The 26,514-nt window shown below is 38.5% G+C and overlaps 1 protein-coding gene across 1 annotated transcript in view; it reads left to right on the top strand.

Annotated features, from left to right (window-relative positions):
* Positions 1-26,514, top strand: part of LOC140515231 (connector enhancer of kinase suppressor of ras 2-like) — a 570,766-nt gene that overhangs the window by 526,410 nt on the left and 17,842 nt on the right. The window contains exons 19-20 of the mRNA XM_072625828.1: positions 20,455-20,525; positions 25,423-25,529. Coding sequence (XP_072481929.1) covers positions 20,455-20,525; positions 25,423-25,529 — 178 coding nt within the window. The remainder of the gene's footprint in view (positions 1-20,454; positions 20,526-25,422; positions 25,530-26,514) is intronic.

Below are 26,514 nucleotides of genomic sequence, written 5' to 3' on the forward strand. Positions count from 1 at the left end.
TTATCTTTCATAAAAGACGCAAGAAAAATCTTTTTCAATGGAGGAGAAAAGGGGGGAGGTGAGAGGGAAAAAATGAAGCTTACTCTCATCACATTTGGCTTAAGGAGGGAATAACATGCTCACTCAATTTGATGTGCAAATCTATCTTACACTACAGGAAAGTAGGGGAGAAGGGGATAAGTGAGGTGGAGGGATGATAGAAGGGAGGGCAAATGGAAGGAGAGAGTAATTAGAAGTAAACACTTTTGGGGAGGGACAAGGTCAAAAGAGAAAATAGAATAAATGGGGGGCAGGATAGGATGGAGGGAAATATAGTTAGTCTTACACAGCATGACTATTATGGAAGTCTTTTGCAAAATGACACATATATAGCCTATATTGAATTGCTTGCCTTCTCAATGGGGATGGGTGGAGAGGGAGGAAGGGAGAGAAGTTGAAACTCAAAGTTTTAGGGATGAATGTTGAGAAGTTTTTTGCATACAACTGGGAAATAAGAAATACAGGTAATGGGGTATAGAAATCTATCTTGCCCTACAAGAAAAGAGAGAAGATGGGGATTAGGGAAGGGAGGGATATGATGGAAGGGAGGGCAAATTGGGGGAAGAGGTAATCAGAATGCATGGCATTTTAGGGTGGGGGGGAGGAGAGATGGGGAGAAAATTTAAAACTCAAAATTTTGTGGAAATGAATGTTGAAAACTAAAAATAAATAAATAAACATAAAAAAGAGAAGGAAGAGATTGTAAAAAACAGTAAGAAAAATGAAGTCTAACATCAGAGTAGTTGTGTACATATTCCCTAGACAGGTGAGCCTTCCAGACACAAGGCATGCATGCTTGCCATGTGCAGAACTGTGTAAGTACCTTACTGCTTCCTGTGCTTCCTGTCAAAGGCAGCAATAATATTGTGTCAGGGAAAAAGTGTCTACCAGGTTCCCGGGTGACTTTTTTGACAGTTAACATATAGTTTTTGTCAGGGCTTGATAGGCTCAACCTTTCCCTCAGGGCACCACTACATGTCCCCAGGAGATCCCAGACTTTCTCTAATACTAGGAACATCCGTATTCCAATAAGCCTTAGAGGAAAGAGAAATATGAAAAATTTGATCTGTAACTAGAAAAGCACGGATGTCACTAAGAGCAGAAATCTGACCACTGATAATCCTTGAGTAACAACAGGATAGCATTTCATTTTGATGGTCTCTGTTCTGTTGTTATTTAGGTAATAGGAGAAAAGTCAGTCACTGAATTCAGAGACAAAAGGAAAAAGAAGAAAGACAGAAGTCCAGAAGCCCCTTTCTCTGTGATCTCTACTTATTCCTGTCAACAGCCAGGGTCCTACCAAAGCATTGCTCTTTCTTAGGACCCAGAAGATGCAAAACTCTCATAAAAGAGTGCATTGGAGAAAAAAAAATATTAGTACTGTACTCTGTGTCTTCAGCACAGGTCTTCCAGGAACATTTATTATTAATTTCACATTATTCTAAGTCCAAGCAATGACAGTGCCCCCTTCTGCCAAGCCTTCAAACATCTCTAATAAAAAGCAACTTGAACAGGAAAAAAGATCACAATGTAATAGAATACACTTTGGGGTTAATAATCATTTGTCAATTCCTTCTTTTGACCACTCCCCTCCAGAGCTCTCCCCCAGCTACCCAGAGGGATCTGAAGTAATCAGAAGGACCTACTCCCTTGAATTGGTACCCTCATCTCTTCAGAATAGGTCAAGACTTCTCTAGGACATAATTCTCAACCCTTCAAGGAAACTGAGGCCAAAGCTGTTCTCCATTTGGTTAGCAGCTCTTACACATTTCCCCAGGGCTTTAACTTTCTTCACCTTTAGCACACTTGTCTGAGTAAAAGAGGAAAGGTGTGAGAAAAGACATGAATCTAGATAAATATTTCTTTCTTAATATTTTCTGTTGAACTACATGGGAAGTTTTTCATATCGTTCACTAGCTTTCTACCAACATACCACAGGTTTTCCTTCATATATATTCATCTTTTAAATATGGAACCTATTTTTCCTTTTAGAAAAGAACTACAGAAGGCTGGGGAATTCTCCCTCAGCTCTTTTCTTTGCTAGAGTGAATGAAGAGGTCCAAAGTGGCTGAAACCAAAGAAAAAGATTAATCATTGTATCCCTTCTCATCTCTCCTACCTTTGTATGAATCAAACCTTTTCCTTTTTTCCTATTGTGGTAAAAGGAAAAGACACAAGGTGATATGTCTTTAAAATCTAAGGCACTCTGCTTCTCATTTTTGAGTCTTCCCTCTATCTCTCTTTCTTCCTTCTATCTCTCTTTTTCCCTCTTCTTGAATGTGGGTCTAACTTATGCTAACTTTCTGGGACCATATGTCTGTGTGCTCCATATGGTGCTTCCTACTTCATGGGCACCAAATGAGTATTAAAGAAGCCTAGGCTTTCAATGGAAAGACCAGAGTTGAATTTTCCTCAGTGATGTGCCACTGGGAGATGTCAGCTTGCAAGCAGGTGATGGACTTTTCCTCCCACGTGACTCTTGGCCTTGTAATTGCCTGACAGCAACTGAACACTTCTTTCCCGAGCCCTCACTCTATGAAAATGTGTTCTTAGATTCAGATTAGGGGGGAGTGGAGGGATGAGCAATACTGCAAAACCACAGAAGTCCCGAAATTGAAGAGAGCCTGGGAAAACAGCCAAATTATACAACCAAAGTAAAGTTTGAGACTCAGCAGCCAGGGTACTCATGGTATTCGTAATTTTGCACTTGCAATGTTAATTGAAAAATTGCATCATGGTAATGTTTTCTTCAGTCCTTCAGAAGCCATCTCTAAAGCTGTGAAATCATTTTAACCCAGGCCACAAATGGGAAAAGGTTACATGTAGGCAAATCCCAACAATATATTTAATTTGTGGTCCAGCACAGATCCCATTAAAGCAAAGCTATGTATACAAGAAGAGCACCAAGACAAAACAGTCAGAGACTTGGACATTGCCTTGCAACGTGTTGTGATTATATTTTATGGTTAAGGTCAATTTGATCTCTACTAAAGTAGCACTGCACCCTCCTAAATGTGGAGAGAAAAGAAGAGTTTGGTCACTTCCCCCTCCTATTACTTCCTTCATTGAGGTTTCCTAATAATAGCTACTATCTGACCAGCAGAAAGCTCTTTAAACCACCATTTAATTGGCAAGGATCCATCTTCTTAAATATGTGAATAGAAGAGACTTCTCTCGGCCATATATCCATTAGTACTTACCCACTTGATGCTTTTTTCTCATAGAACAACTTATTCACATTCTGAATGTTTCTCCCTGGCTCACATGAATGATATGCTGTCCTTTTCATATAAAGATTTCCCAGCTGACACCCTACTGATAGTAGGACATGTGCTTGGAATTGTGTTTCCATCAGTCAGAATGAAACTGGGTTGAGCTCTTCTTATGCTCTTGCCCTGGTCTGTCTATAGGGCCTAGCAGGCCATCTGAATTAGTACCAATCAGACTTTCACCCCAAAAGTATTTAGAACACTGCACTGTTTCCTTGAATACCATCCCTCTGTAGGAGTTGTGTTTGCCAAGCCTCTTTCAGCAGCCCTGGCATAGTGGATAAAATGCTGGACCTAGAACCAAGAAGATCTAACTTCAAATACAGTCTGAGACACCATGTGATGCTGGGCAAGTCACTTAACCTCTGTCTACCTCATTTGCCCCAAGTATAAAAAGGGGATAATAATTGTCCCTACTTCATAAGCTTGTTGTAAGGATCCAATGAGATGACATTTGTAAAAAAGTGCTTAGCACAAGTGACTTACCCCAAGGTAGCTACTCGTTCCCTTCCTTTTTAGAAGCAGCTGGGTGTTACAGTAGATAGACTTCTAGGCCTGGAAACAGGAAGACCTCAGTTCATATCCAGCCCTAGACACTTACAAGCTATGTGACCCTGTTCAAGTCACTAAACTTCTGTTTTCCTTATTTTCCTCCACTCTGAAATAGAAATAACAACAGCAACTACCTCCCAAGGTTGTCATGAGGATCAAATGAGGCAGTGTCTGTGAAACATTCAGCATTGGCCTGGCACATAGTGATCACTATATAAATACGTATTCCCTTCCCTTCTTCTCCTTCCCCCTGGATTCTTTGCCCATCATAGTTGCAGAAAAGTATATAGGAACACTGCTGAAAGGTACTGATCTTCCTTCTCATCATACCCACCCTTTTAGAGATGATTTCAGGTAGTCCAGTTGTTAGAAAAGCAAATTCTGTTTTTGTAGAATCACACCTCACTCCCCAAATGAAGAAAAACAATTTTCCTCCTAGATTTCTCTCAGGCCTCAACTAATGTATTGAATTAGATGATACCCCATACTTGGAATACGTTAAAATTATCTGTTCCTTTATGTAAGTTAGACATTTCTTTTTACTATACTCTCCAGAGTAATATGACTTGAGTGATCATTTCTTAATAAATAGTGCATAGATTATCTCAAGAAATCCTTGAATTTTGAACAATTAAAATTATTTTAAGTTCAATGAAAGCTGTAGGGTTTTTTTTCTTTTATGATATTAATGTTCTTCTATATGGAAAACTCACTAACTTCTATATATAATTTGAAGGTACACTTCTGTAATCAACAACTTGAAAAAATTATGTTTAAACTTTTTCACCCTAAAACAGGGTGAGATGAATACTACAAAGGAGATAGCAGGCCATTATCTCCAAATTACTAAGAATCTCTTCATTGCCAAATCTAATGGCCTTTTCTCAGTCCTCATCCTTCTTGACCTCTCTGTTATCTTGGACACTATCACCTTCTTTCCCTTCATATCCTCTTTTCCCTAGGTTGTTTTGAACACTGCTCTCTCCTGGTTCTCCTCCAGACTTTTTGACCTCTCCTTACTCTCCTTTGCTGACTCTTTATGCAGATCAAACCTACTAATAATAAATGTTTCTTGGGGCTCTATTCTGGGCCCTCTTCTCTTCTCCCTCTATATCATTTTACTCAGTGATCTCATCAGCAAACATGAATTTAATTATCATCTCTATGCTGCTGATTTTCAGATCTACTTACCCAGCCCTAAACTCCCTGCTGACATTTAATCTCACATCTCCAACTTCCTCCTGAATATCTTGAATTGGATATTCTACAAACATCTGAAGCTGAACATGTCCAAAGCTGAACTCATTTTCTTTCCCTGAAAACCTTACTCTCTTCCTAATCTTCCTGTTACTATTGAGGATATCACTATCCTCCCATATCCTAATCCAGCCTCAAAACCTGTAATTTGAACCTCAATTACTCCCTCTTTCTTAGACCCATCTAATTGATTGCCAAAGGCTATCAATTTCATATTTGCAACGTCTCTCGAATATGCCCCCTTCTATCCTTTGACCCTGCCACCACTCTAATGCAAGCCCTCATCAACTCATGTCTAGACTATTGCAACAGACTGTGGATGGGTTTGCTTGCCTCTAGTCTCTCCCCACTCTAGTCCATCCTCCTCTCCGCTAGCAAAGTGATCTTACTAAAGCAGAGATCTATGTCACCTTCCTACTCAATAAACTCCAGTAGATACTGTACTAAGAAGGAGCTAGTTGAAAAGCAAGCAGCAGCTCTGTAACTCAGACCCCAGGAGTGGAGCAGGGTTTCAGTTCTAGCTTCTAGTTCAGTCAGAAGCTTTCAGAGAAATAACTAAGGTAGGAATCTCAGATGAAAGGGAAGCCTGCACTTCTGTCATTTTGAATCAGCAGAGCTACCCAGTTGACAGATAGAGGATGAGTTCAGCAGCATTCTACAGCTGCACAGACCCAAAGCCAGGTCAGTAACTTATGGAGCTCAAACCAAATCAGAGGGAGGCAGCAATCAGCCTTTACCCTACATCAGACCCCTTTGAGAGTACTGAAAGCTTGCAGATTCCCCTGCCTGTCCCTGAGATATGGAAACAATCTAACACTCAGTACCTCCAAGAAAGTTCCAGTAAGACCCAACCCAGACCTTCTCTCTAGAAGTAAACAAAGCCCAGACTTAACATGGAGTCAAGAAGTAGGCTAGAAGAATGAGCAAACAGAAAAAGAATGCCACTATAAAAAGCTATTGTGGTAACAGGGAGACTCAAGAAAACCAAAAGTAATGACTCTAAAACATCTACAAGCAAAGTCTCAAAGAAGAACACAGCTTGGGAACAGATTCAACTAGAATTCCTAGAAGAGATGAAGCAGGAGGTTTCTTTAATAGTTAAAAATGTTCTTATAAATGAAATGAGAATTTTAGAAGAATAAAGGAAAAATAAGTGAAAACTATTAAAGAAATAATTAGAAGGGAATTAATAGCTTGGCACAAGAGGTACAAAACCTTGCTGAAGCAACAATATTCCTGGAAATTAGAATGAATCAAATCAATAGAAGCTAATGACTCCAAAAGGCAACGAGTCAAAAGACTGAAGAAATAGAAGAAAAGGTAAAGTATGTCATAGCAAAAACAATTGACCTGGAAAACAGACCAAGGAGAAAAAAATTAAGAATCACTAGACTACATGAAAGGCATGACCAAAAAAAAAATCAAGAAATCACATAAAAACTGCCCAGACCTCTAAGAACAAAAGGGCAAAGGAGAAGTAGAAAAAAATCTACCAGTCACCTCCTGAAAGAAACCCCAAAACAAAATTCCCAGGAGCAATATGGCCAAAATCCAGAGCTCCCAGGTCAAAGCAAAAAAATAGCATAAGCAGCTAGAAAGAAAGAATTCAAGTACTGAGGAGTCATAGTTGAGATCACACAATTTTAGCAGCCACCATTATAAAGGAGCAAAGTTTGGAATGCAATATTCCAGAAGGCAAAGATGTAGGCTTAGTCAAGAATGACTTAGACAGGAAAAATGGAATATAATCCAACAGGGAAAAATAGACTTTTAATGAAAATAAGGACTTCCAGACATTCCTGACAAAAAAGACTGGAGCTTTGTAGAAACTTTGAAGTTCAAAAACAGGAGTTAAGAGAAACATTAAAAAGTAAGCATGAAAAATAATGTACTCACTCTTCTCACAGATGCATTAGAATTATCTTGAGATAATATATGTAAAGCACTATATAAAACTAAAAGTTCTACCTATAAATGATAGCTATTTGTCTTATTCTTCTTATTACTATTTGTATTTCCTCTCCCACTATCTAGCATAGTGTTTTGCATATAGTAGGTACTTAATAATTAGTTGTGTGTTTGTCCTTCATTGCCCAAGAAGACCATGCCATCAGAGAAATGATGACATGACTTGCACATGATTTTGTTTCTTTGAGTGAGAGAGGGCTGTGCAGGTCACCAGCCTCACTTCTCCTCCAGAGCCTTCTGAATCCAGTGACCAGATATTCATCAGGATGACTGGAGATGACCCAGGATGAGGCAATTGTGGTTAAGTGACTTGCCCAAGGTCACACAGCTAGTGAGTGTCAAGTGTCTGAGGTGAGATTTGAACTCAGGTCCTCCTGACTCCTGCACTGGTGCTCTATCCACTGTACCACCTAGCTGCCCTAATAATTGGTTATTGAATACATGAATGAATTCTCCTTGAAAAGTTACAATTCTGTCCTAAGTCAATGACAGGTCAGAAGACCCTGAGGATTTCTCTGCTTTGCTTTTTCTTTGACATGGCTTCCTCTATCATGCCACTCTTGGTTTTCGGTGAGAGCTAAAACATAATCACAGTGTATCCACAAGCAGAAGCAGAGAAATACTTTTAACAACAAGGATATGCTTACCACCTGCAGCCTACAAGTTGCCCCCATGTTGAAATGATGGCAATTATTTTGCTAAATGTTTACCTTATCTTTGTAGCCTATTCAGATTTGCTCTTTGGTTTCTAACCTCTGGAAGAGTGAGGAAGTAGAGTGATAAGTACTAAAAAAAACATAGATTCAGAAAGCTATGGAAGAATATAGGTAGTTGAAAAATGTCATATGTGATTAGATTGAATGCTGGAAGGGACCTTGAAAAGTCAAGATGTGGTTCCTCAAGAGACAGCATGATATGGTCAAAGGGATTTAGAAGCCAAAGATCCAGATTCAAATCTGTCAGAGCATTTGTTAACTACTCATGTGACTGTGACTAAGGACAAGTGATATAAACAATATCATCTCCTTTCTTCTCCCACCTTTACCCATTTCCTCTTTTCCTCAATACAGAAAAAGAAATATACTATTTTGGTGTTCTTCGTAATATTCATTCTTGATCTTGTACCCACCCAGCATGACAATTCTGAACTTCTAGAGGTAGAAAGAGCTAAGAATTTTAGTTGTAGAAGGTCATGGAATCAGGAGTCAAAAGATCTAGGTTTGATTCTGAGTTCTTTTGTTTGCCACTATGACCTTGGGTAAGTCATTTAATCTCTCTCAACCTCAGTTTCCTCCTATGTAAAATGGGTATCATAATACCTGTGATACTCAAAGGGCTGTTGTAGAGCATCCAATGAGATAACACATGTAAAGCACTTTGCAAATCTCAAAGCTCTATATAAAGTCAATTATTGTTAACCTTAATTTCCTAATCTACAAAATGAAGGGATTTGACTAGATGACCTCTAAGGATCCTTCCAGATCTAAAATCCTATTATTCTATAAATATGGTCATCGTACTAGTGATTGCAAGAAAAAAATAGGATATTCAGGATTTTATATAATAAATTTCAGACACGATAGAGGAGTTCGACATACAACTTCTAGTTTAAAACAGAGTATAGCTCCCCAACCTATTCCAACATATGATGAACCTCATCTTCCAGGTTGACACTGAACATTTCTGGAACACTTTGCCATACAGAATGGATCAAAAGTTGGTGTTGTTCCACTTCAACTGAGCTGCCAGTTCACTGGCACCAAGGCAACAGAGATAAACAACAAAACAATTTTCTGTCTACACATCCCCCTGCCTCCTGTGCCTTACATAGGGCCTAGCACATGCCAGGGATTTATCATTGTTCATTATTGTGGACAAAAAGCACCTTCAGGATCATCAGTATAGTGTGTGTGTGTGTGTGTGTGTGTGTGTGTGTGTGCAAAGTCACACATTCTCTTTTTTTGGAGGTAACTCGGGTTAAATGACTTGCCCAGGGTCATATAGCTACTAAGTGTCTGAGGTCAGGTTTGAATTCAGGTCCGCCTAACTCCAGGGCCAGTGCTCTGTCCACTGCACCACCTGTCTGCCCTGTGTCTTTTAGTATTCTTTCAAGGTTCTTGGTTTTCAGATCCCAGGCTGCAGGCTGCAAGCGGTAAGTATGCCCTAAAACAAAGGGCTCTGAGCTATACACTCCCACCTACATTCCTTTACTTGCCTCAGACCCTTTAAATGGAAATGGAATTTGTGTTCTTTGTGGGATTATGTATAAAGAGAGTTCTCCATGTTGGTGCCACCTCCTCAGTCACGGAATAGGATGCACAAACTTACAGAATGCCCTAGTGATCCCTGCTCCAGTTCAGTAATGAAAGGCTTCCTCTTAGCCCTGCTGATGATGGACATGATGATAGAAAGTAAGAAAAGATCATAGAAATTAATCTGCTACATCCTCTGTATTTTTAAGCCAAAGAGTAAAATTAAGAACTGCCTTTGATTAGTATTAAACGTGAAGGAGCCACCTTGGCCCTGACAGTCTTTGCCTTGGGCCATGAAATAGGGCTGTCTTTTTGAGGAATTAAGTATGAGTTTTAATAGGAAACCCTATTGAAAAGATGCTTGTACCATTTTTATTCCTAAAAATCTTGACAGTTCATTATCTGTAATGAAAGTGTGTAATAAGAGTATCTGAAGAAAGCGATATGCCTTTCCACCTAAAAACTTCAGAGTGGCATCTATATCTTGCCAGAAAAACAGAAAGTTAGAATCACTTTGAACTGTTATCAGGACCTGTCTAGTAAAAAAGCTGTCAGTGCTTTCCTTTCAATTTTTTAAGCCTAAATCATGTCCTTTGTGGCTTCTCAATACATAACCTCTCATTGGTATTTGACATTATCTATGATCTGGCCTCAACTTACCCTTCCAGCTTTATATCATCCTTTTTGTGGTTCAGTCATTTTCGGTCATGTCTGATGCCTCATGACCCCATTTGGGGTTTTCTTGGCAAAGATACTGGAGTGGTTTGCCATTTCCTTCTCCAGTTCATTTTTCAGATGAGAAAACTGAGGCAAACAGGGTGAAGTTAATTACCTAGGATCACACAGCTAGTAAGTATCTGAGGTCAGATTTGAACTCAGGAAGATGAGTCTTCCTGACTTCAGGTCTGATACCCTATCCACTACAGCGCCATCTCGCTGCCCTTATCTCATCCTACTCCCATTTATATACTATAAACTCCAATCAAACTGTTTACTCATCATTCGCCGTATACTTCTCATGATTTCTTTCCTCTGTGTCTCCCTGTGCTTGAAATGTCTCCTTGTTTCACCGTTTCTACCTCTTCATATCGTACCTGTCCTTCCAGTGCTACCTGTTCCCTGAAGCCTTCTGTGATCCTCTTCTCCCTCAACCAAAAGTGATGTAAAAGATAACGCCAACCCATTTTCACAGAGGGATGCTTTAGGTAGGGTTTACCTACATGTTAATATAACATTTAACAAACTCTCATTCTTTGGGACAAGGTGAGATATTTGGGCTACAGCAGAGGTGTCAAACTCACCACCCTCTGCCACATTGAGGCTGCAAAACTCCCAAATACTACCACAACCAAATTAAAATGTCATTGGGAAATGCAAACTTCATATTGAGGGAAAGCTTTCTAACAATTCAAGCTGTCCAGAATTTAAAGAGGTTGCTTCATGACCTTTGAGGGTTCCCACTCACTGGAGAACTAGAATACAAAGCTAGATGATGACCACCACCACCATTGTTTGTTATAGAGGAGATTTGTGTTCAGAGGCATGGGTGCGTGTGTGTGTGTGCATGTGTGTGTGTGTGTGTGCGTGTGTGTGTGTGTGTGTGTGTGTGTGTGTGTGTGTGTGTGTATGACTAGATGCTCTCTGAGGGGTCTTCTAACTCTGAGATTTGGATTCTGTAAGTTAACTGTGGGGGGGATTGTATGAGTGATTCCATCTTGAATTATTTGTCCTTGTGTTCCTGGTGTAGATACAATGTTGATGTTAAAACTACGTAAAACCCTTTTGGAAATGACCTCCCTGTTTTGTTTCACAAGCTGCCATTCTGAGCAAATAGAGCATTCAGTAAAGCATAGTTACATGTTCTCATCATATCACTGATATGGCATTAATAGGTTGCATACAACATTTTCCTCACCTTCAGTCAAACCATTTTTAATCTGTATTCTTGAGGCAACATGGGCTGATAGAAGAAGCATGAAATTGAGAACTTTGGGTTCTAGACCTGGCTATGATCCTGGTTACTTTGTGGGACCTTTGGCTAGGTACTACATATCTCTGAGCCCCAGTTTCTCATCTATAAAATCAGTTTGCTAGACTAGATGGTCTCCCATTCCTTCTATCTCTGACATATTTTATTCTTTATGAAACCACGAGGATCTTTTTATATTTCTGCTCTACTCCCATTCCAACCAAGGGCTCAGGGCCTTGGAAAAAAATGTGAGTGCCTAAGAAATGTTGAATTTAATTGTTTTGGGTGATTTTAAAATATCATCCTGAATCATTTAAACAGTAGCTAAACTGAAGCCTTCACATTATTAGCCTTAGTCTGTCATAAGTAAGAGGAAGCTTTTCTATGCACTAACTCAAAATGCAAGGTTCCATAGGTCAGTATTTCATTCTTAAAATCTCTCTAAGTGATAGGATTTAAATGATTCTTTAAAAGTTCATTGGTCGGGGGCGGAGCCAGGATGGCGGAGTAGAAAGACGCACATACACATAGCTCCGAACCCACAACCCACAGAACCACTACAGGGGAGTAACTCACGGCGAATTCTGCACCCAGAGGCCACGGAATATTGGAGCGAGGGAGATTTCTGTTCCAGAGGGACCTGCAAACCTCTCGCGGGGGGTCCTTCGCGCTGCGGACTGGGCGCCGGGACTGGGAGCTGAGGGCAGCCCTGCCGCAACCGCGGCACCGAGAGGAAAAGATCCAAGCGGGCTTCAGGGACGGGATCTCCAGCGGCCACGTGGGTCCCTCCACCCACAGAGGGACCTGCAAACCTCTCACAAAAGGTCCGTCACGCTGCAGACACGGAGCCCAGCCCAGCCCAGACCTGCTGCGGCCACAGCACCAAGAGAAACAGACCCGAGCAGGCTTCAGGGATGGGATCTCCAGTGGCCGCACAAGTCCCTCCGCCCACAGGTGACAGGGGTGTGTGAGAGAGTCTCTTTGGCGGGTCGAGAGGGGAGTGGGGTGCCCTCATGATTTGGGCCCCCCCGGGAGGTAGAAGCTGAGAGGCGGCTGCAGACAGGGGCTCCCCAAGCAGGTGGGAGCCTGAATCCATTGTGGAAGGTCTGTGCATAAACCCCCTGAGGGAACTGAGCCTGAGAGGCGGCCCTGCCCCGACCTGACCACCTGAACATAATCTCATACTGAATAGCAGCCCTGCCCCCGCCAAAAGCCCTAAGGCTGGAAGCAGCATTTGAATCTCAGTCCCCAAACGCTGGCTGGGAGGATCAGGAGGCGAGGTGGGTGTGAGGAGAATATTCAGAGGTCAAGTCACTGGCTGGGAAAATGCCCAGAAAAGGGAAAAGAAATAAGACTATTGAAGGCTACTTTCTTGGAGAACAGGCATTTCCTCCCTTCCTTTCTGATGAGGAAGAACAATGCTTACCATCAGGCAAAGACACAGAAATCAAGGCTTCTGTGTCCCAGCCCACCCAATGGGCTCAGGCCATGGAAGAGCTCAAAAAGAATTTTGAAAATCAAGTTAGAGAGGTGGAGGAAAAACTGGGAAGAGAAATGAGAGAGATGAAAGAAAAGCATGAAAAGCAGATCAGCTCCCTGCTAAAGGAGACCCAAAAAAATGTTGAAGAAATTAACACCTTGAAAACTAGCCTAACTCAATTGGCAAAAGAGGCTCAAAAAGCCAATGAGGAGAAGAATGCTTTCAAAAGCAGAATTAGCCAAATGGAAAAGGAGATTCAAAAGCTCACTGAAGAAAATAGTTCTTTCAAAACTAGAATGGCACAGATGGAGGCTAAGGACTTTGCGAGAAAGCATGATATCACAGAACAAAGAGAGAAGAATGGAAAAATGGAAGATAATGTGAAATATCTCATTGGAAAAACAACTGACCTGGAAAATAGATTCAGGAGAGACAATTTAAAAATTTTGGGACTACCTGAAAGCCATGATCAAAAGAAGAGCCTAGACATCATCTTTCATGAAATTATCAAGGAAAACTGCCCTGAGATTCTAGAACCAGAGGGCAAAATAAATATTCAAGGAATCCACAGAACACCGCATGAAAGAGATCCAAAAAGAGAAACTCCTAGGAACATTGTGGCCAAATTCCAGAGTTCCCAGGTCAAGGAGAAAATATTGCAAGCAGCTAGAAAGAAACAATTCAAGTATTGTGGAAATACAATCAGGATAACACAAGATCTAGCACCCTCTACATTAAGGGATCGAAGGGAATGGAATAGGATATTCCAGAAGTCAAAGGAACTAGGACTACAACCAAGAATCACCTACCCAGCAAAACTGAGTATAATACTTCAGGGGAAAAAATGGTCTTTCAATGAAATAGAGGATTTTCAAACATTCTTGATGAAAAGACCAGAGCTGAAAAGAAAATTTGACTTTCAAACACAAGAATGAAGAGAACCATGAAAAGGTGAACAGCAAAGAGAAGTCATAAGGGACTTACTGAAGTTGAACTGTTTAAATTCCTACATGGAAAGACAATATTTGTAACTCTTGAAACATTTCAGTATCTGGGTACTGGGTGGGAGTACACACACACACATGCACACACGTACATATACATAGAGACAGAGTGCACAGAGTGAATTGAAGAGGATGGGATCATATCTTAAAAAAAAATGAAATCAAGCAGTGAGAGAGAAATATATTGGGAGGAGAAAGGGAGAAATTGAATGGGGCAAATTATCTCTCATAAAAGAGGCAAGCAAAAGACTCATTAGTGGAGGGATAAAGAGGGGAGGTGAGAGAAAAACATGAAGTCTACTCTCATCACATTCCACTAAAGGAAAGAATAAAATGCACACTCATTTTGGTAGGAAAACCTATCTCACAATACAGGAAAGTGGGGGACAAGGGGACAAGCAGGGTGGGGGGGATGACAGAAGGGAGGGTATGGGGAGGAGAATGCAATTTGATGTCGACACTCATGGGGAGGGATAGGATCAAAAGAGAATAGAAGTAATGGGGGACAGGATAGGATGGAGGGAAATATAGTTAGTCCTATACAACACAACTATTATGGAAGTCATTTGCAAAACTACACAGATTTGGTCTATATTGAATTGCTTGCCTTCCAAAGGGAAGGGGTGGAGAGGGAGGGAGGTAAAGAAGTTGGAACTCAAAGTGTTAGGATCAACTGTAATGTTCTTACCAGTAGGAAATAAGAAATACAGGTAAAGGGGTATAGAAAGCTATCTGGCCCTACAGGACAAAAGAGAAGACGGAGACAAGGGCAGAGAGGGATGATAGAAGAGAGAGTAGATTGGTCACAGGGGCAATTAGAATGCTTGGTGTTTGGGGGGGGAGGGGATAAAAGGGGAGAAAATTTGTAACCCAAAATTTTGTGAAAATGAATGTTAAAAGTTAAATTTAAAAAAAGTTCATTGGTCCCTTAGACTTTAGATTTAAATGTTTAACATATTTTTTTAAAAAATCTTTTGCAAGCAGTCAGAAACAGATTTATGTTGGTGGTATCTTAGTCCAGACCTTAGATTTCGTTGGTATAAGGACCTCCCAAGAAAAACAGCTCCTTTGCCAGTGCAGACCAGCATCTACTGTGCAGCTTCCAGGCATAGAAAGTTGCCCAGGGCATGGAGAGATTAATCATTTTAACTTGCCCAGGTTCCGAACATAGTATCTATGTCTCAGTCTGCAGCTGACCTCAAATCTTCTGGACTCCTAGTTGGTTCTCTGTCCATTACATCACATTGCCTCTCTTTTTAAAAAAAGAGGGGGCAAATCATGTACTTCAGAATTATTAGAATTCCTAAAATGAAGCTGGATGGAGAACCACCATAAGTAGTATTGATGTTCCTAGTAAAAAATATTAGGGATGATGAAGCTTCCTTGGAGATCTATGCCTAACACAGAGAAAATAATTATATGCTTATTATGATCTTACCAACTATGAACAAATGTTCTTCTCAAGGGGTTTAAAAACAACTAAGCATCTTGAATTATTTTTCCAAATGTTCTGAAATATCCAAACTGAATGTTTGTATTTAATTATTACTATATGTACATTTTCCAAATTAACCAAATAGGTGCAGACACTCTCCTTCACTTCATACGGTATAGACAACACTGATATATCTGAACAGGAAGTAAAGGCAAGGTCAGTTCGAGTTCAATTCACTGTACATACTAAGCTCTAAAAGAAAACTTGAGGATTTTAGTTATTCTTGAATTTCCGATTATGACTACTTAGACAACAAGGAATAGCGTTATAGATTTTGAGCTGGACGAGACCACAAGTTTTCATGCAGACCTACCTTTGTGGAATGTCTATTGTAATGGGTGCTCTTACATCTGAAAGACTGCTATTTCAGCACTGCTGTAGGAAACTCCCATAACCCTGAGGGTCCATGGGAAGAATATAATGATGATTTTTAAATAAAGGCATTCTTCCAAGAAGGATACAATATGTAGCTCTATTAGCCAAGTATTTAACCATTATCAAATCAAAATTTACTTTTAAAAAATCTTTGAGTTCAGAAATAAAATTGAATAGATTGACTCATGAAATGAACTCAGTTATACTAGGGAATTCTCGCAAAAATGTTTCTGGCTCACTAGCTAAAATGTTTCATTGGATCTCCAATCTCATTAACAGTGGTACTCACTCTAACAATGTGGATTATAGTAGCATGTAGTGGCACATGGTAAGCGTATAAGAAATGCTTGTGTATTGCTTAATGGATCACAACCCTCATATACTATGTAACTTGTCATCCTAGAAATCCTCAGCAACATATCTAGCCACAAAGTCAGTCTTGGGGTTAGCCTTTTGCTTTCACCATACGACTGGCCCACTTGCTTTTCTGGGCATGCATTAATCCAATGACGTTCTTTATGCCACTTCTCTCATTCAGTTCTTTGTTGGTGATGTCTTGTCACCTACTCACACCCACCATGCACCTATTCATTGCCCTTTAGGTAGGCAACAATTTTCAGTCTTCAGAGACCATGAATTGCATGACATGGAAAGAAATATAATGTCATTGGAAGAATATTGTTCATTTTCAAATTTGTTTCAGGGAGAAGCTTAGGCTCATTTTCCTAAAGGTAAACTAGCCCGCTCTTCTCTCCGTGTTCAGTTCTGGCCTTGGCTTATTACCTCTATCAGTGTCTGCCTAAAGTATCTCCTGCTAGGTTATTTCCTAGGGACTCCACTCAACTCAGTGTCAGAGTCTGGATAATATGCATTTGGCATCCACTTGATTTTTCCTGTATGGGTACTTGGGCCAAATTCTTTGGAGTGGTTTGGGTTTAAGAGGCTCAGTATTTGTCCTGAACTTAACATAGTCAGCATAAAGTTATCTGCAAACAGCAGCATCTGAAGGACCTGATCATGAATAGAGGATCCCTCTTTCTTTTGGGACTCCATGTACCACTGAAGTTGTCATAATTTAATATGTGGCACTACCAAAAATATTGCCTATTAATCATCTATCAGTCACTTTGGATTAACTTTCATTATCTTTTAGGTAGCGTCTCTAGAGAAAATACATTTATCCAAACAATATAAAAGAGAGAGTGGCAGAAAGGATTCTAGATAATTAGTAAATTAGCAAATCCAGATAATTAGTAAAGAGTATATTATTCAAAGTAATGTGGCATTCAGTGGTCAAGCATATAGAATCTGAGCAAAGAAAATCAATGAGCCAATTGGTGTATAAATTCCAATATCTTAAGAAAGACTTTTTGCCATAACTATCTAGCTTGGCTGCCTTAGTTTCCTACATGGATCATACAATTAATAATGTCCTGCTAGGTTTTCGATACCTGTTTGATGGGAAACCTCCCAGGCTTGCTGTAAGGATAAAATTGAAATAATAATATAGTATTATAGATAAGATAAAGTAAAGCACTTTGCAAACCTCAAAGTGATATATCATGGTGTCAGCTATAGCTATTAAGCAAACTAATTCTTTAGTATGCACTTTGTCATTATAGAAGTATGCTGATAAGAAGAAAATCTGTTAATCATTTGACTGTCAGTGCCTGGCCATTCAAAAACAATTTAACTCATAAATTTCCTTCAGATCCACTGAGATATTTTTAAACCCATAGAAGTAGTTATGAAATTCTGGTCTCTTTCCAAATCTGACTTTTGATGTAGAGATAGAAAGAAACTTCTGTGGGCTCTATTAGGTCCATCTGCCATTTTGTGATCAATGTCTTAGTTTCTCTTTCAGCACCATTGTGCAGATTTGTTCTTTGGGACTCTTCTGAGTCACTCCATCCTTGGGACCTGTTCCCTTTTCTCCCTAGAAAAGCCTACCTCAGTGTCCCTTCTTCACAGTAACTACTGATCTTGTTGCTGTCTTCAGCTATCATGGGATCTAGCCATATCAACAATCTATAAGGAGGAAAGGAGGACCTCCAAAGTTCACCGTGGAGCCTTGCAGTATCTCTAAAATTTTCTGATATAAGTGGTTCTCTATGCTTTCTATAGAACCCAGCCCAGATTGATTGATTTCACATGTAACCATAGCAATTACTGTGACATTTCAAAAGAAGATTTTTTTTCTGTCAAAGTCGATCACAGTAGCATATATCTCTCAGTTATTCAGAAGTATACAAGTTGTACTTTTCTGTGGTCCCAAAGAGCACAAGAGACAGGACAGCTATTTTCAGAGTTACACATTTCAGCACCTTGCTGTAGTATCCATGGATCTATCCCCTTCCCTTTTTAAAAAAGATGAATGCATGAATTCAATAAGGGAAAGGTATCTTTCCTTGGTGATTTGGATAAATTGGTATATTAGATGGATAACTATGATGTTGAAAAATTTTAGACCTGGAAATTCTAAATATGACCTGATCTGAAGCCATTCCTTAAAGTTTTAAGAAATTTATTCCCAAATTCTCTTTTTATGCATGATTAAGCATGTAGAAAAGCTGATGGGTCAACCTGTTCCTGATGATTTTCTGGCTTTGAATTTTTATAGATGTGAGAATGTGAGAGACCCAATCAGAGTTGAAAGCCATATTCCACTCTGAACAGTATAGTATTCCAAAAAGAAATTCTTCACATATGGGCAAATGACATACTGATCTTCAATGTTAATTGTTATTGTAGCAATTACCTTCAAGGACAGTTCTTTGGATAAAGACTAATGATCGGACTCTCTCCATATCCTAGATGGACTATTCATTAATGTATATTTAGGGGATGTAGTTTTTAAGGACTAAAATGAATTCAGTTCTAAATTGAATGTCAAAAGACCCAAGTTCATTTACAATATAAAATAAAATGATAGGATTCAAGATATTTCTGTTGAGATCAGATGCAGTAGCATCTGTTTGAAAGTGTTTTCCATTTTTCCATCTGTCCATTAAAAAAGAAAATCCTACTTTGGCAAATAGAAGTTGTTTGATTTGGGTTTTTTAAATGTATTTTGTAGTAGTTTTGTTTGTGGTGCCAAGAGACTTTCCTAAATGTTATAATCTGTAAAATATGTATGAAAACCCTACCCAGATTTCTGTAGATTATCAACTTAAGAGAAGGCCAAAGTGTAAGCAATGGAGTATATACCATATTTACAGTGAACATAGGACCAGAACCTTTCCAAGTGAGGAGTTTTGATTTTATTGAAAGAGGCATGTGCCATGCTCTCTTTTTAAGAAGGTACCATGCAACTGGATCATAAGAGTTTAGCAGAATTTTTTGACTAATATGATCTTACAAAATTGTTCAATTTTCTAGTAATCTTTTATTGATTAGGTTCTTTTGGTTAAGCAGGTTAAAAGTATTTGTAAAAACCCTCTCTTCAAAACCCCAGTGTATTAATTACAATGAACCTTTCTGACTGGAATCTAGACAATCAGAGTTATGGGCAGCACTAGAAAGTCATTGCTGGTGGTATTTCCTATGGTACTAAAGTATCAGAAAGAACCAGCTCTGTTCTTCTCTGTCATCTCCATTCCTAATTTCTTGTTTTGCCTGAACTAAAGACAATTTTTCAGACAAAAATTTTTGAAATGGCTGTTAATAAGCTATTATGTCAATGTCATTTTACCTTTTATAGCCTCTGTAATTAAAATATACCAATAGGAAAAAATCTCAAAGTATAAAAAAATGTGAAGACTAATCCTAGTCTTCAATTTATTTTTAATTATATGAACTCAAGTTTGGGACTTTTGCTAAATGATCTTAATTTTTACAACATGGGCTCTGACTTACCTATTCTCCATTTGCCCTTTATGTTTTCTCCAAAATGACCTAAAGAAGCTAGTCCCTTCCAGTAGAATTCTCTGGTTTTAAATTAGTTCCTTTAAAAAAAAGTTCTGTCTAGTGTCTGATATTCAATAATCAAGTATTTCGCTACTGTTTTTGTTTGTAAAGCCCTGTTTAGGGTGCAATGGGAAGATTATAAAAGAACTATTTCAGTTAAATAATTTATAAAAATGAAAATTGTATTTGAATGGAAAAGTATGTCCACAAATTAGAACTTTTGTTCTGTCGATAGCATTTTCAGGAATGGAAAAGTGAGCTAATTTGGGGAGAAGTCCTATGTATTTATAGAAAGACCATTGCTTAATGAAAGGAGGCTTTGAAAAAGTACTGGTGTGTGTGTATGTGTGGATGTGTGTGTGCATGTGTGTGCACTCTAAATTGCCCATTACAAAGTGGAGATTGCTGAGGTGTTTTCCATGTACTGAGTATTGTTTATCATAACTTAAAAATCCTAGTTTACTTTCATTAAAATTATGAGTACTTAAATCTTTAATTCTTGATATAATCAAGGTACTTCTTTTGAGCTTGGATGTCCTCATAATCAAAGAAGATTGGCATTTAGCCTTTTGAATTGGAATAGCATAAAAACCATAGGAAATACTCCACCAGTAATGACTTGCTAGATTCAAACTTTCTTTGATCGAATGATTTAAAAAGGTTCTTACATAATTTACGCTGGCATCAAACTGGGATATATTTGCTTTAATCATAGCTTGTACTATTTCCCTATATCATCTCAATCCTTATCCCAATGAGAAAAGTATTGTTCTCTTAAGGGGTCTATAGGACTACTTGGTATTCACTAAGTCTTCCAGGATTTTCTCCATAATTTTGTATCTTAAAGTATATCTGGTCACAATTATATTTTGTTCATTATTTTATCAGCTGGATGAACCGTCTGGGACTTGCAGCCATCGGGTATTCCCCTGATGAAAAAGAAATCCAACCACGTGAAGGTAAGGGGAATCACCTATTGCCTTAAGGTCTTATTTAGGAAATAAGACAGGAAAAGTAGAAATAGTCATATAAAAAAACAACAACAACAACATGATTTCAACATAACTTTTCTTGAACACATGCTTCTATTCAGTTGTATGTTATATGTGTATATATATATATATATACCACATGACCAGATAAATAATAGACTTGAGTCTTTTCCATGCAATATATCTAATGAATGTAAATGTAAAAATGTACATATGTAGTGGACAAAGAACAAGTTGTAGAGTCAAGGTTTCAAGTCCTACTTCTAACACATATTAGTTGTAAGACCCTGAGTGGATCACTTACTTAATCTCTCAATGTCCCAGGTAACTCTATAAGACTAAATTGAAAGCAGGTATCAATATCTATTGGTAAAGGAAGTTTTCTGCCTGAGAGTTGGATTTCTTGCAAGGACTATATGAGTACCTAAAAGAAATGAAACAAGCAGTAAGAAATTAAATAAAAGCTCTGGAAGAAAGAATTGGAAGGAGAAGAAATAGCTTAGAAGAAAAAGTGGTAAACCTTACCCAGTTAATGGATTCTCTGAAGACCCAAACAGACCAAGCAGAAATCAATGACTCTACGAGACTAGAAGAAATATTTTAACAAAATCAAAAGATTTTTTAAATGAAAAAAATGTAAGATATCTAATATAATAACTGGCCTAGAAAATAGATGAAGGAGAGATCACTTGAAAATCACTGGACTCTCTGAAGACCATGAATTTTTTTTTTTAAAAAAAGGGGGCCTGGACACTATATTTCAAGAAATTACAAATGAAACTTACCCAGATCTATGAGAATAAGAGGGCAAAGTAAAAATAGAAAATATCTACTAATCACATCCTGAAAGGAACTCAAAAAGGTAAATTCCCAAGAATGCGATAGCCAAAAACCAGAGTTCCCACCTCAAAGAAAAATTGCTGCGAGCATCCAGAAAGGAGTTCAAGTACCAGAGAAATACAGATAGGATCACATCAGATCTGGCAGCTTCTACTAAATCAGAGATCTTGGAATAAGTCATTGCAAAAGGCAAAAGAGATAAACTTACAACCAACGATAACTAACCTAGTAAAGTTGAGTATAATCCTATGAAGGAAAATGGATCTTTAATGGAACAGACTAGTGGTGTCAAACTCTAATAGAAATGTGGGCCACTTATTTATATATAAGGATTCCTGTGGGCTGCATATTGACTTAGTTTTAAAATTCAATACTAAAGCATAGATTACCTATATTTATTGAATTTTTACTTATATTGTTAAATATTTTCCAAGTATTCTTTAATCTGGGTTCAAAGCATACTCAGGAGTATTGTGGGTTATGTAGGGCTCCTGGGCTGCATGTTTGACACAACTAGAATAGAGGCCTTTTTAAGAATTCATAATTAAAAGACCAGAGCCAAGTAGGAACTTTAAAATCCAAGCACAAGAGAATTTACCTTGAGGTAAATTCTAGCCAATGGGCCAGAACTGTATGATGATGTAGTGCTAACATTAGAATGGAGGAGAAGAAACAGGTGTCCCTTCATAACTTTGATGTCTTCAAAGAGTACTGAGGAAGTTAAATAAGCAAAACAAAGGCCCTTGAGGTATATTGTTTCTTTCTTAGAGTTTGAAGGGGAGAAAGAGAAGGGAAGGTAAAAGGAGGAATATTTTAGTGTAAAAAGGATGAAGACATGGTAGAGTTAGCTATTTCTCACAATTGAGATATATAAGAAGAGCATGCAAACATTGAGGAAGGGGGGAGTAAGCATCCAATGAACTCTTATTTGAAATGGATAAAGGAGGGTTGAACACAATACGCACACAAAGAGTTTGGGGTAGAAATGCTCAAATTCAACATGAAAACAATTAGAAATTTGGAGATTCTCAATCCTCCCAAAGAATTAAGAGAGAAGGTAGCACTAGGAGGGAATAGTCATGAGTAAAATAAACATTCTATTCCAAAGATATGATTTAAAAAGGGAAAAAAATAGAAAAGCAGAGAAGTAGAATTTAAGGGGGCATCTTATATAGCCTCTTAGACAACTAGAGAATGACTGAATAAATTGTGGTTTATGAATGGACTAGAATATTATTGTACATTAAGAAATGATGAAAGAGACAATTTCAGTGGATCCTGAGTAATATGATCAGATTCTGAGTGAAGTGAGAACCTGAAAAATAATTTATGCAGTAACAACAATGCTCCAAGGGAAAACAACTTTGAAAGCATTAAGAACTCCGAATGATGCGATGAACAACCATATCTCCAGAGGACCCTATGATGTTACTCACCTCCTAATATAGAAGCAATGGACACAAGGTGCAGAAGGAGACAGACATTTTGGGATATGGCTACCATGTAAATGCATTTTGCTTGACAATGTTTATTTGTCGTAAGGGTTTTTTCTCTCTTTTTCTCAGTTTTTATTGGTGAGGGGGATTTAGCAGTAATGAGGCAAAAAGAGAGTCACTGAAACATTGAAAATCAAAAAACTCCCCTTTCCAAAATAGAAGAAAATGAGATGAGAGGAAGTAGAAGAACCAAATATAGATGGCTTTTTCAAGGAGTTTAGCTGAGAAAGAAATAAGAAGTACTTAGCAGGGATGGTAGAATCTAATATAGAGGTGGAGTTGGGGATTAAGGATCGGGAAAGCGTGGTCATGTTTGTAGGCAGCAGGGAAGGAAAAAATAGGAAGGAATAAGCATTTCTGTAGTGCCTACTATATGCCAAGCACTGTGCTAAGCACTTTTTACATATGTTATCTCATTTGTTCCTCACAACAATCCTGTGAGGTAGATGTTGTTATTTCCTCCATTTTACAGGTGAGGAAATTGAGACAAATGGTTACATGACTTGCTCAGTGTTATCCAGTTAGTGACAGAACTCAGATTTGAATTTAGATCTGCCCAACTCCAGGCCCAGTGTTGCTGCCTTGCTGCCTCATAGAGAAGAGATTAAAGAGTGGGATGACAGTGGGGCCAGTCTACTGGAGAAGATGGGAGAGGAAGGAATCAAGGGTGCTTTATGCAGCTAGGCTAATTTTGACAAAAGTCTTCCTCTGCATCAGAGACTAGAACTAAAGAGAAACTAATGGAGGATAATGACAAGACAGTGTGAGATGAAGAAGAGTCATGTTATGAGAAGGAAAGGAGAAGAAAGAGCTCATGGCAAATAACCCTGATTTCTTCAGGAATGTGTGAGGTAAAGATTTCAGCTGAGAGAGTGGAGAGAAAAGTTCTTGTGGCAGGCTTAAGGAGAGAAGGTTTGGAACATTAACGTTTATAAATGAATGACCAAACTAATATCTCAAAGAATTATAGCTTTTCAAACTGCTAGAATCTGAGATGTAAAAGGGAATTCAAATTCATGCTGTCTTTTGAATAGCACATTCAATGGCTAAATCAGAATGCTGGTGGTGTTCTTGTCTATATCATTGACTTAGAGCACAGCTTGAACAGTTGACATATGTCTTTTAGGCCTTGGTTCCTTGTTTATGAGACAATATGTATAAATACAGTAAAAACAACCAACCAAATCTGTTCCACTTAATTTTCTCAGAAGAGCCCTGTGAAATTCTCCTCATTTTTCATATACTCTGCAAAAAGCCTCCATTGACAAAATGTAGACTGTATCCTGATCACTGCCTAATTCCACTAAAGCAACTCACACTTTTCACAAAAGAATACAGAAATGTTCATATGCTACATAATGAATGTCTATGTTATGATTAGTGAATATATATGTCTGCAATTTTATGTTTTCTCACTATGTCGTATAAGCAGCGTCGGATTGCCTTTTCTGGTATTTGGGCATTTGTCCAGTAGCCAGACCGTACCAGGTTGTATGGTGGAGTGATTGGGTGTTTGGGAGTATCACTGGCAGCACCACTGTCCTTGCAAATGTTATTGGCATTTGCTTCAGTCACGGTAGGAAGTTTCAGAAGCATCATGAATGGGAAGGTCAGTCATATATTTCATCTTTTTTAAAAAAAAATGATATTTCTAAGACAGTAAACTTCAATATAATAACACTACTTGAAAATAGGTCATTTCTTCAGGAAGGTATAATATTTTAAAAGCCATGCCCTTTTCTTTGAATGGGACCATGGTGTAGTAGAAAGAACTCTAATCCAGAAGCCGGGGGATCTTGATTCAAGGCCCAGTTCTGCCACTATCTAGCTGTGTAATCTTAGGTAAATCACTTCCCCTCTAAGACCTTCCAATGGTTTATCTATAAAAAGAGGGGACCAGGCTAAAGACCCTTCCAATTCATAAATTCAGTGATTTTCTGTTTCAGTTGCTCTGAAGTAGAATTTCAAACTTGTACAGATGATTTTAGTTTAAAAAAAAAAAGGTAGTTGATTGTACAAAAGTACTTAAGGTTCTGGGCCTTGTATGTGCTTCAAACCATCTTTTTAGTGCACATATTTATTTTTAATTAAATGATGTCAATTTTCTCAGTAGCACAAAGTAGTTGTCAAGTAGGATTCTCCATAACATTGATAAGGGCTAATAAAGAGAAAGCCCAGTGTGTCATGCTGGATATCTGTGGCTACAATCTAGTTCTGAATCATCATTATCCTGAGAATGCCAGATGTATGTCCCCAAAGGGCCAGAATATAGCCTCAGGCATGCCTTTTATTGCAGTCTTGGATATTCCAAGGAAGTTGAGTGAATAAGTGTTACCATCAGCTCTGCCCGCTGTGTGTGTGTTGAGTTAGCTGTTTGTGCTAGGAAAAGAGAATCAATAGAGAGACTTTTCCTCTTTCTAGTAGCAGTTCCCAGCACGGCATGTAGGGTGGGCCACTACAAAAGTTATCAGTTCCGTAAGAATCCTCATGTAGATACTTTAACTCAGAACTAAATCTTTTCTTCGTAGATTACTGGAGTGAAAGTGATCATGATGATGCTGAAAGCTCTTTGACCTTGAGACTGGAAGGTGCCATGGCTCTCAATGATGTCAGTGTCAGTCATCGACCATCCTCAGTAAGCACTAAATGTCATGTCTTGAAACAAGGTCCCTAGGGCCGAGTGCTCTAACCTGCTCTAAATGTATTTGAAATGTTTGAGGTTTTTCCTTTTGGAAGACAGAGTCTCATACACGTAAGGATGGATCTCCTTAGTGGAAAATGATACCATTGGTTCCAGTAGACCAAAAGGTAGAAGCCAGTTAGCAAGCTAAAACAAGGACATGTCTGAGCCATGGAGGAAAAGGCAAAGAGATGCAATCCAGGGACGTATTTCCTCCTTACTTTGCTCCACAAAGTTAGTGTGGGGTTTTTTCCATGTGTGTATTTTTAAAATATGTAATACTGATGTTGAAAGGATCTCATCAATGTGGTCCAGAAATAAACAAATGCATTTCCAAGAAGCTATTTGAAATGAAACCATGGGACTTCGTTTCAAATACCATTTTCATTTGCTTAAAAGAAAAACTAATTTGTAAAGTTACAACAAAAACATTTTAAGGTCAATTTTTATTTTTGTTCTTTCCATCATTTTTTAAAAGAGCATTAAAATATGATACCTAGAAAAAGCTCTTAGCAAATTTAAAAGAGCTGCTAAAGTATGGTTATGGAAGATTGGTTTGTAAATGCAGATAGGACTGTTCTTTATTTTTCTTTCAGATTTTTCTCCAACATGAATGATATGATCCTCATACAACCAGAACCAAAGGCAGAATGACTGAGGCAACAACATCACATGGGGGAAGTTCAGCCTGATTTTCACCCGTGTGATGCTGTCTTAGCACCTGAGACACAGGTTAAGTCCATCCCTCTGTATTTTCCCAATTTTCTGCCTCTTTGTTTTTTAATGAAGATGGCACACTAGCTGAGCATAAAGTCTTTGCATTTTTTTTTTTTAAAAAACCTGTTTTGGTTCTGCAGCCCCCTGTAGTTCTGGCAGCTTTTTGTCCTTGCTTATTTGAAAACATCTGGTCCTTGAAGAAAAAGGAACAGTGCTTCACAGT

Source organism: Notamacropus eugenii, chromosome X (genome assembly GCF_028372415.1).
Source record: "Notamacropus eugenii isolate mMacEug1 chromosome X, mMacEug1.pri_v2, whole genome shotgun sequence".
In the NCBI taxonomy this organism is placed as follows: domain Eukaryota; kingdom Metazoa; phylum Chordata; class Mammalia; order Diprotodontia; family Macropodidae; genus Notamacropus; species Notamacropus eugenii.